This window comes from Oncorhynchus tshawytscha, linkage group LG04, assembly GCF_018296145.1.
Source record: "Oncorhynchus tshawytscha isolate Ot180627B linkage group LG04, Otsh_v2.0, whole genome shotgun sequence".
NCBI lineage: Eukaryota > Metazoa > Chordata > Actinopteri > Salmoniformes > Salmonidae > Oncorhynchus > Oncorhynchus tshawytscha.
Window position 1 is genome coordinate 19,472,434 of NC_056432.1, and position 11,211 is coordinate 19,483,644.

Consider the following 11,211-nt stretch of genomic DNA (forward strand, 5'->3'; position numbering starts at 1 on the left):
TAAAGGACAGTGGCGGCTCAGGTGAGAGACATTATCAAGGGCCATCCACTTAAAAGGACAAACTGAAACACTATCTGAAGAAAAACATGAAGAAATGCCAAGAAGGGTGAGTGCAGGGGACCGAGGGGGGTGGTCAACCGTGCCCGTAATTGATTTAGGCTTGACCAAAATAGTTTATTTCGGGTATCAGGTTGATTGTGGAGGTCTGCACACTGCAAAATCTGTTAATCTGTCATTACCACAAGTGATGAGAAAAGTGAGGGTCTTAAATTAAAGGGATAGAACCAACGTGAAGCACTAAGGACTGTCATTCTAAATTTGGGTTGGATAATATATCAATAATTACAATTATGATTTGGAAAGACAAGGCTTCTAGAGACAGAGCTGTGCCCTAAATATGTGAGGAGAGACACTAGATTGTAGCTTGGGCTAACCTTGCCCCAATCTCATTCTTAGCAAGGTTGGTGTGAAACTGTTATAACATGTGTTCTCTCTCTCTTCCCTATGAAATGTTATTAACTTATTGGTGACAGGGGGCAGTATTTTCACGTCCGGATGAAATGCATGCCCAAATTCAACTGCCTGCTTCTCATCCCCAGAAGATAAGATATGCATATTATTAGTATATTTGGATAGGAAACACTCTGAAGTTTCTAAAACTGTTTGAATAATATCTGTGAGTATAACAGAACTTATGTAGCAGGCGAAACCCAGAGGAAAAACCATTCAGATCTTTTTTTTTTGAGGTCACTCTCTTTTCAATAAATTTTCATTGGGAATCCAGATTTCTAAAGCACATTCTTGCAGTTCCTACCACTTCCACTGGATGTCACCAGTCTTTAGAAATTGGTTGAGGTTTTTCCTTTGTGTAATGAAGAAGTAGTCCTGTTCAAAACTAGGGTCACTTCAAGTGTACTGTTTGTTAGAGGCATGTAACCAGAAAGGTTTTCTTCCTGTATTGAACACAGATCATCCAGTCTTAAATTTGATTGATTATTTACTTTAAAGAATACCTAAGTTTGTATTACAAAAGTAGTTTGAAATGTTTTGGCAAAGTTTACAGGTAACGTTTGAGATATTTTGTAGTCACGTTGCGTAAGTTGGAACCGGTGATTTTCTGGATCAAATGTGCAAAATAAATGGACATTTTGGATATATATCGACGGAATTAATCGAACAAAAGGACCATTTGTGATGTTTATGGGACATATTGGAGTGCCAACAGAAGAAGCTCGTCAAAGAAGGCATGACTTATATTTTTATTTCTGCGTTTTGTTTTGCGCCTGCAGGGTTGAAATATGTTTTCTCTCTTTTTTTAACCTCTCTGGGATATGTTAAATAAATAAAACAACCTTCAATCAATATTCAGTGTCCGCATCTACAGGGGGAAATGGGGGCTCATCCAGAATTGGCTTCTAACTGTTTCACCATCCTCTGGAAGAGTAGAAAACAAGATAGCTGCCAAAATCCTATCAGCCAGAGAGGCACATAAACTTACAACATGTTAAGGAGGTGCTACTCTCAGATAGTAGCATTGTTTGCTTTCACCGAAAACCCTTTTTGAAATCTGACATGTTGGCTGGATTCACAACAAGTGTAGCTTTAATTTGGTATCTTACGTGTGATTTCATTAAAGTTTGATTTTTATAGTAATTTATTCGAATTTGGCGCTCTGCATTTTCTCTGGCTTTTTCTCTGCATTTTCTCTGGCTTTTTTTTTTTTCTCTGGCCAAAAGCTAAAATCAAAATGCTTACATTAAAATGTAATTATTAATATCGCACATAGTGATAAGAGGATGGAATGTAAGGGGAATTTTAATGTTTGTGCTTTTTGTATAACTCATTTCTGTCACGTTCTGACCATAGTTCTTGTGTGTTTTCCTTGTTTTAGTGTTGGTCAGGACGTGAGCTGGGTGGGCATTCTATGTTGTGTGTCTAGTTTGTCTGTTTCTGTGTTTGGCCTGATATGGTTCTCAATCAGAGGCAGGTTTAGGTAGCTTTTTTTGTGTTGGGGTTTGTGGGTGATTGTTTCCTGTCTTTGTGTCTATGCACCAGATAGGACTGTTTTCGGTTTTCACATTTGTTGTTTTATAATTTGAAATGTTCAGTTGGGATTTATTATTAAAGAAGATGAACACTCACCACGCTGCGCTTTGGTCCTCTCTTTCCCAGGAAGAAAGCCGTTACAATTTCTGTGTTCTATTCATGTTCTGTTCTATAAACCAATTTCTGTGTTCATGCAAGTGGTTGACTGAACAAATCCTCTTATCAGCAGCTGAAATTTGGCAGTACACCCAGACCTTGTTTTGAGAACAAACGAAAGATATCTCAGTTTCAAGGTCTCAGCTTCGAGGAGAAACCTCGTGAGGTGTTGGTCTGTCACATATTATGAAACAGAATTGGTCGATCGCATGAATGAAACAAAACGGTATTGATGAATGAATTATGCTAAATCATGCAAATATAACTTTCTGTGTATAGCGTATATAAAACAACTGCTGGGTCTGCTGATGAAGAGCTCCCGATTGACATGTGTACTATGGTGCATTGAGTTGGTTGGAACCTCTCCAGTGTGCTGACAATAAATAATGATTCATTTAAGATTGACTTCGAGTGTCCCTGTGCAAGAATTTCCCCACAACATTCCTACCCTTACAACTGCTGAAAACTAATATTTATGTTACAATGCACGTTAGTAGCCTTGAGAATGTTTTCAAGGATACTAATAAAACAAATATTAAAATACGTGCCTTTTTAGAAGACTATTCTGTTCAAGTCTAGCCAGGTAACATGGCATGAACTATACATTTACAAAAAATATCAACTGTGCTGTGTGATCAACAACTGTGCTGTGTGATTAGCTAGTGACATTACCGGAATAGCTCGCTACAGTGCAGGATTTACTAGCTGCAATTGATTTGATATTAGTGGGCACTGTTAACAACCCTACATGTCTGTAGATAACTCTTTTAGAACAGACACCTAGATAGCTAGCTAACATCAACTGAATACTAGTTTAGCCAGTTGTTTCTAGCCCAGCTCGTTAGCTAGCCTCTCCTAGGTCAGCACCTGGTAAAATCAGGATGTAACAACTTCAATTACTAATTTCTCGGAAACAAGGGAAAAAAACTTCACCAAAATCTCAGAGAATACATTACATAAGATGAAGAAACAATACTCCAAGCCGCAGCTTCATACTACTGGTCAGGCATAGAGAACTGATATTGTATACTCATTGTTAGGGTGGGATTGGTGTGGAGGGTCCGTGGGTGGTTTTTGACAATTTATTTGGATTCCTCATGTCTTACTCAATGTTAGAAAGAAGTTTTGTCCAAATCTGATGTAAGGTACTATATTTATTGAATATTATATGAATATCAATTGATTTTAATTGATATCCTATCAATTAAAATGGTCAATTTGGGTGCAATCAATTAGCTTAATTTCTCAGAGATCTAATTATAGTTCAACCAAATAATGTTGCAGGAATGTTAATCTTATCTGTTTCTAACGACAGGACAATCTGAGTTGGTGGGTGTCATGGGTTGCTGAAATTACATGGAACGGCCCTTGTGCTAGGCATTGGAAAAAAGTATAATATTAAGTTCTAAAAGCATTTTCAGAACATCATGTTCAACAAGGTTATCCTGTCTGTATGGTCATCCTGTCTGGGTTGGAGCCCCCCCTTGGGTTGTGCCGTGGCAGAGATCTTTGTGGGCTATACTCAGCCTTGTCTCAGGATGGTAAGTTGGTGGTTGAAGATATCCCTCTAGTGGTGTGGGGGCTGTGCTTTGGCAAAGAGGGTGGGGTTATATCCTTCCTGTTTGGCCCTGTCCGGGGGTGTCCTCGGATGGGGCCACAGTGTCTCCTGACCCCTCTTGTCTCAGCCTCCAGTATTTATGCTGCAGTAGTTTATGTGTCGGGGGGCTAGGGTCAGTTTGTTATATCTGGAGTACTTCTCCTGTCCTATTCGGTGTCCTGTGTGAATTCTCTAATTCTCTCTTTCTTTCACTCTCTCGGAGGACCTGAGCCCTAGGACCATGCCCCAGGACTACCTGACATGATGACTCCTTGCTGTCCCCAGTCCACCTGGCCGTGCTGCTGCTCCAGTTTCAACTGTTCTGCCTTATTATTATACGACCATGCTGGTCATTTATGAACATTTGAACATCTTGGCCATGTTCTGTCAAAATCTCCACCCAGCACAGCCAGAAGAGGACTGGCCATTCTCTCTTTCTTTCTCTCTCTCGGAGGACCTGAGCCCTAGGACCATAGACTACCCTGGTTCCCCAGTCCATCTGACCGTGCTGCTGCTCCAGTTTCTGTTTCCTAGGTTTGAACATCTTGGCCTGTCATTCTCCACCCAGCACAACCAGGAGTGGCCACCCCACATAGCCTTTTCCTAGCCACTTTCTAGGGAGTTTTTGCGTTCTTCTACACCTGCATTGCTTGCTGTTGGGGGTTTTAGGCTGGGTTTCTGTACAGCACTTTGAGATATCAACTGATGTACGAAGGGCTATATAAATAAATTTGATTTGATTTGATTTGAAGGTTACCCAACATCGCCATGTAAATCAATGTTGCATGTTGATTTGAGCGTTTCAGTTCAACTTTAACACTAATGTAGAAATATACTTCAAACACTCATACAACATTGTGTAAAAGTATTCTAAAGTCTAACAAATTTGAATTACCCACAATCCTCTACAAACGGAACCAAATGGCGAGTTGTTGCAAAAACATAGAATTCTTAAGTTGATAGAAATATTATGAATATGGTGTAAATTAAACCATTTCCTTTGTTGTAGTTTTTACTCACAAATAATTGTTCAGATGTTGCAGTATATTTAATTAAATTAACATTTCTGAAAATCATGCTTTTTAAAATTTATTTTTTATTTTTTTATTTTTTTTATTTTACCCACTTTTCTCCCCAATTTCGTGGTATCCAATTGTTAGTAATTACTATCTTGTCTCATCGCTACAACTCCTGTACGGGCTCGGGAGATACGAAGGTCGAAAGCCATGCGTCCTCCGAAACACAACCCAAACAAGCCGCACTGCTTCTTAACACAGCGCGCATCCAACCCAGAAGCCAGCCGCACCAATGTGTCGGAGGAAACACCGTGCACCTGGCGACCTTGGCTGGCGTGCACTGCGCCTGGCCCGCCACAGGAGTCGTGAGGGTGGTGTGGACATCTTAGCACCCTGTTTTTCACCTAATTAGCATCTAGGAGGAGGTGCACCCCTCCCTCTGCCCCTTCCCGGCCCTGGGGGTGGTCCTCTGGCGTTTCCAGGCGGCCCCCTTGGGCCTGGGGGACGGGTCACAGCCTCTCGGGAGTTTGGTGCAGCCAATGAAACATCCTTCTGAAGGTTAACCCCCTTGACTTTGACTGCTCCTGGACGTTTTGCCACCTTGGGAAATTTGCTGCCCTTCTCGCTCATGTTGTCTGAAAGAGCAAAAGAGAAAAACGGGGTGGATGTACAGCTACTTATTCCACATATTATTGTGTTACAACCTGAATTCAAAATGGATCAAATATATATTTTTCTTACCCACCTACACATAATACCCCAAAATGAAAAAGTGAAAACATGTTCTTAGATTTTTTTGCATAAAAAAAAGAGAGAAAAAACCCTACTTGCCATAGAGTTTCAAGCTGATTTAAGTCAAAACTGTAACTAGGCCACTCAGGAACAGTCAATGTTGTCTTGGTAAGCAACTCCAGTGTATATTTGGCCTTGTGTTTTCGGTTATTGCCATGCTGTAATGTTAATTTGTCTCCCAGTGTCTGTTGGAAAGCAGACTGAACCAGGTTTTCCTATAGGATTTTGCCTGTGCTTGGCTCTATTCCATGTATTTTTATTTTTTATTTTAACTCCCTAGTCCTTGCCAATGACAAGCATACCCATAACATAATGCAGCCACCACCAAAATGAACAAATAAAAAAATAAAATGATGTGCCTTTTGTCTCTCTGTGTTTCAGAATTTCCCTTCAATTCGTAATTGGCTGAATGTATCTCATCGGAGAAAGCATCCAAGCGAGCAAACATCTCCCCTTTGTCTCTGTATGTGTAGCCCATCTATCTGATGCTGTCAGGTCAAAAAGAGTAGGATATTGTTGCCACCAGTAGCATGGAATGCAAGGGAAGCCAGCAAGCATGTGGCCTCCCTTGATTAAAAAAGTATAAACTAATAATGGCGGGCGGAAGACAGGGTGGTGCGGCAGGTGCCGCTTCTCATACGAATGAGAAGAGTTAAAGCGCAATTAGGTGTTTTATCTCCAGTACTTTGCCATGATCGTCAGTTATATAGCTGCTCTACTGATAATGTCAGTGCATCCTTGCTGGGATGACACAATCAGTCTACTCCCAGAGAATATCAACACCAAACACATTGGTTCACCGTTCCACGGGAGCGGACAGTACACAGCATACCATAATGTTCTGAATAATGGCCAAGTCTACCTCGCTCCCTATTCCACTGAACCGCTTAGGCGTAACAAACACAAGTCCAACATTTATCGGAAACTTTTAAACTACCTGTTCACTAACACTCTTCCTTGGCTAAATGGAGAAATCTGGAAATTGATGAAAGAACAATATTATGCTCTAAAAAATAGACATGACAGATGTAGGTTTACCATGTTGAGAAATAAGGTGATGAAAGAAATCGGACAGGCCAAGGCAAACCTTTTTATTAACATAATTGGTGAAGCTAAACAAGTTAACAGGGAAAGACCATAGTAACACTGAAAAAAGACTAGAAATCATGATGAATAACAATGTAACACAGGATGCAGTCAAAATAGCAATAGCCTTCAATTCCTACTTTATTGACTCTGTCAGGGTACTGACACAGAACCCCTCCACTGGTTTCTTGGGCTCAGTGCTAGTAAATGACACTCAACCTGTTTTCATCATAAGGGAGGTTTCTGAGACAAAGGTGAACAAGGTGATTAGCTCACTAAAGAACTCTAAAGCCAAATATGTGTTTGGGCTGGACTCTACCTTTCTTAAAAACTACAAAGAGTCACTCATTGGCCCCATTACTAAGGTCACCAACACATCTATTGGTCTCGGGGTGTTTCCAAGGGTATGGAAGTCGGCCATAATAACGGCCATCTTTAAATCGGGCGACCCTGCTGACGTGAGTAACTACATGCCCATTAGTATACTACCTGTGGTGTCAAAGTTTGTTGAAAAGTGTGTAGCAGAACAACTGATTGCCCACCTCAGCAACAGCCCCTTCACATTACACTCCATGCAGTTTGGCTTCAGAGCGAAACACTCCACAGAAACGGCCGACTGCTTTCTTCTGGAAAATGTCAAGTCCAAGATGGACAAAGGGGGCGTTGTTGGGGCTGTGTTTCTGGACCTAAGGAAGGCTATTGATACTGTTAAACATGAGATTCTCATCACAAAATTGTCCAAGTTCAACTTTTCCCCTGATGCCTTGAGATGGATGAAATCATACCTTGAAGACAGAACTCAGTGTGTCAGAGTGAGCAATGAGCTGTCGCCCACTCTTAGCTATGATGTGGGTGTGCCCCAACGGTCAATACTGGGGCCCCTCCTGTTCAGCCTGTACATTAATGATCTGTGTTCTGTCTGTACTGGGTCTGATGTTCAAATGTATGCAGATGATACAGTGATATATGTGCATGCAAAGAGCAAACAACAAGCTGCACAAGAACTCACTACTGTAATGGTCCAGGTTACAAAGTGGCTCAGTGACTCGTGTCTGCATCTCAATGTGAAAAAAATTGTTTGTATGTTCTTCACAAAGAGGGCAACAGATGCTACTGAGCCAGATGTCTATGTGTCAGGGGAGAAGCTCCAGGTGGTATCTGATTTTAAGTACCTTGGCATCATACTTGATTCCAACCTCTCTTTTAAAAAGCATGTGAAAAAGGTCATTCAGATAACCAAATTCAACCTAGCTAATTTCCGATTTATACAAAATTGTTTGACTACAGAGGTAGCAAAACTGTACTTCAAATCTATGATACTCCCCCACTTAACATACTGCTTGACTAGTTGGGCCCAAGCTTGCTGTAGAACATTAAAACCTATTCAGTCTGTCTACAAACAGGCTCTCAAAGTGCTTGATAGGAAGCTCAATAGCCATCATCACTGTTACATCTTCAGAAAGCATGAGCTCCTGAGTTGGGAAAATCTTGTTTAATACACCAACGCATGTCTTGTATTCAAGGTTCTTAATGGCCTGGCTCCCCCTCCACTCAGTATTTTTATTAAACAGAAAACCCAAACATACGGCTGCAGATCCACAAGGTCTGCCATGAGAGGTGACTGTATAGTTCCCTTAAGGAAAAGCACCTTTAGTAAATCTGCTTTCTCTGTGAGAGCTTCCCATGTCTGAAATACACTGCCATCAGACACACATAACTGCACCACGTATCACACTTTCCCAAAATGCATGAAGACATGGCTATAGGTCAATCAGATTTGTGAACATGGTCCCTAGCTGTGTGTTGCCGCTCTCCATGTTGTCTGTTGTCTGTAGCTTGTGAGGTGTGGGAACACTTTGTTGCTTTTATGAATTTTGTCTTGCTGTTTTTTGTTCTATGTTGCTCTGTCTGTATGCTACGTCTTGCTTGTTCTATGTTGCTCTGTCTGTATACTATGTCTTGCTTGTCCTATGTTGCTCTGCGTGTGCTCACTGCTCAATGATTGTCTATATTGTAATTGTTTTTAATAACCTGCCCAGGGACTGCGGTTGAAAATTAGCCGGCTGGCTAAAACCTGCACTTTTACTGAAACGTTGAATAATGTGCACTGTCCCTGTAAAAATAAAATAAACTAAATAAACGCAATAGCCAATCAGCATTTAGCTAAACTGAGCAAGCTCAACTGTGAACGGTCTTGGCGCACCAAAAAAAGGTGTCATGGGAAATCCGTTTGGATTTGGCTTCACACCAATCATATTACAAATGTAAAACATCAAAAGCCAAACATCATTGACAGAAAAAACTTGAATTGTTGCATCTCGTTGTGTTGTTGTACTCTGGTGGATAGCTAGCTAGTTCAAATTGGCACTTTCCTAAATTAGCCATGGATGGAGATAGAGATTTGGACTTGTAGTTTTACTTAATTTTCCATAATGGCCAATGATTATAACGGCGATTGGGAACCAACTATAAAATTATACATTATGCCCCGGCCTGAGAGGATAGAAGTTCAATATGTAGCTAGATGTAGTAAGCTAATGTTAACTAGCTGGCTCATCTTTGCTCATGAAAGAAAGTTAGGCTTGCGAGCAAGCATTTTAGTCAGGGAGTCTAGGACAACATGATCTAAAAGTGTGTCCTGTCCTGTTTGACAGGGTAATAGACCGTTTTGGCAACATGAAGGAAAGGAGGATGGCATTGGCATTTCTCAACAAGTTAGGTGAGTCAACATGTTTTTTCTACTTATGCACACACACACACACACACACACACACACACACACACACACACACACACACACACACACACACACACACACACACACACACACACACACACACACACACACACACAGAAATCAGTAACATGGACAGCCACCTGATATTTAGCTTACATCGATTGGACTGAATTGTTTTGGGAATCTAGTTGTCAGTGTATTAGACTAAGCATAAGTGATTTGATTGATGATGTTGAAGTTGAAATAGTGCTATATTCTTTGCGACTTGTGACAACTCTGTTCTAAATCAATAGTTGTTTAGTAGTCTGAAAATTTCAGAAACATTAACTTGATTGACCTTCCTGTAGGCCATGTAACTGTTTGTAACATGCAATATGCATATGCATTGTGGACTCCACCTGAACGATGTTGCGCTCCTTTTTGTGATTAAACAAAGGTGTTGTTGAATTCATTCTCCCTCTGTGTCTTCTTACTTTCTCGAGCTTAGGCCTATATATCACGGTGGCAAGGCATACAGTGCCTTCAGAAAGTATTCAGACCCCTTGACCTTTTCTACATTTTGTTAAGTTACAGCTTATTCTAAAATTGCTTAAATGAAAAAAAATCCTCAGCAATTTACACACAATACCCCATCATGACAAAGTGAAAACAGGTTTTTAGAAATTTTTGCAAATTTGTACACAAATAAACAGAAACACCTTATTTAAATAAGTATTCAGACCCTTTGCTATGAGACTCGAAATTGAGCTCAGGTGCATCCTGTTTCTACAATTTGATGGGAGTCCAACTGTGGTAAACTCAATTGATTGGACATGATTTGGAAAGGCACACACCTGTCTATATAAGGTTCCACAGTTGACAGTGCATGTCAGAGTAAAAACTAAGCCATGAGGTCGAAGGAATTGTCTGAAAATCTTCGAAAGAGGATTGTGTCGAGGCAGAGATCTGGGGAAAGGTACCAAAACATTTCTTCTGCATTGAAGGTGCCCAAGAACACAGTGGCCTCCATCGTTCCAAAATGGAAGAAGTTTGGAACCACCAAGACTCTTCCTAGACCTGGCCGCCCGCCCAAACTGAGCAATTGGGGGAGAAGGGCTTTGGTCAGGGAGGTGACCAAGAACCCGATGGTCATTCTGACAGAGCTCCAGAGTTCCTCTGTGGAGATGGGGGAAGCTTCCAGAAGGACAACCATCTCTGCAGCACTCCACCAATCAGGCCTTTATGGTTGAGTGGCCAGACAGAAGCCACTCTTCAGTAAAAGGCACGTGACAGCCTGCTTGGAGTTTGCCAAAAGGCACCTAAAGACTCTCAGACCATGAGAAACAAGATTATCTGCTCTGATGAAACCAAGATTGAACTCTTTGGCCTGAATGCCAAGTGCCACGTCTGGCACCATCCCTATGGTGAAGCATGGTGGTGACAGCATCATGCTGTGGGGATGTTTTTTTAGGGACTCGGAGACTAGTCAAGATCAGGTGAAAAATGAAAGGAGCAAAGTACAGAGAGATCCAGAGTGCTCAGGACCTCAGACTGGGGTGAAGGTTCACCTTCCAACAGAAAGGTGAACCCTAAGCACACAGGCAAGACAACGCAGGAGTGGCTTTGGGACAAGTCTGTCTCTGCATGTCCTTGAGTGGCCAGTCAGAGCCTGGAGTTGAACCCGATCGAACATCTCTAGAGAGACCTGAAAATAGCTGTGCAGCAACGTTCGCCATCCAACCTGACAGAGCTTGAGAGGTTCTGCAGAGCAGAATGGGAGAAACTCCCCAAATACAGGGGCT

At 41.4% G+C, this 11,211-nt stretch overlaps 1 protein-coding gene across 1 annotated transcript in view; it reads right to left on the reverse strand.

Moving 5' to 3' along the window:
* Positions 1 to 5,110: 5,110 nt before the first annotated feature.
* LOC112248190 (transmembrane channel-like protein 2-B) overlaps positions 5,111 to 11,211 on the reverse strand; it is a 27,898-nt gene continuing 21,797 nt past the window's right edge. The window contains exon 20 of the mRNA XM_042320425.1: positions 5,111 to 5,450. Within this exon, the coding sequence (XP_042176359.1) occupies positions 5,224 to 5,450 (227 nt within the window). The 3' untranslated portion in view covers positions 5,111 to 5,223. The remainder of the gene's footprint in view (positions 5,451 to 11,211) is intronic.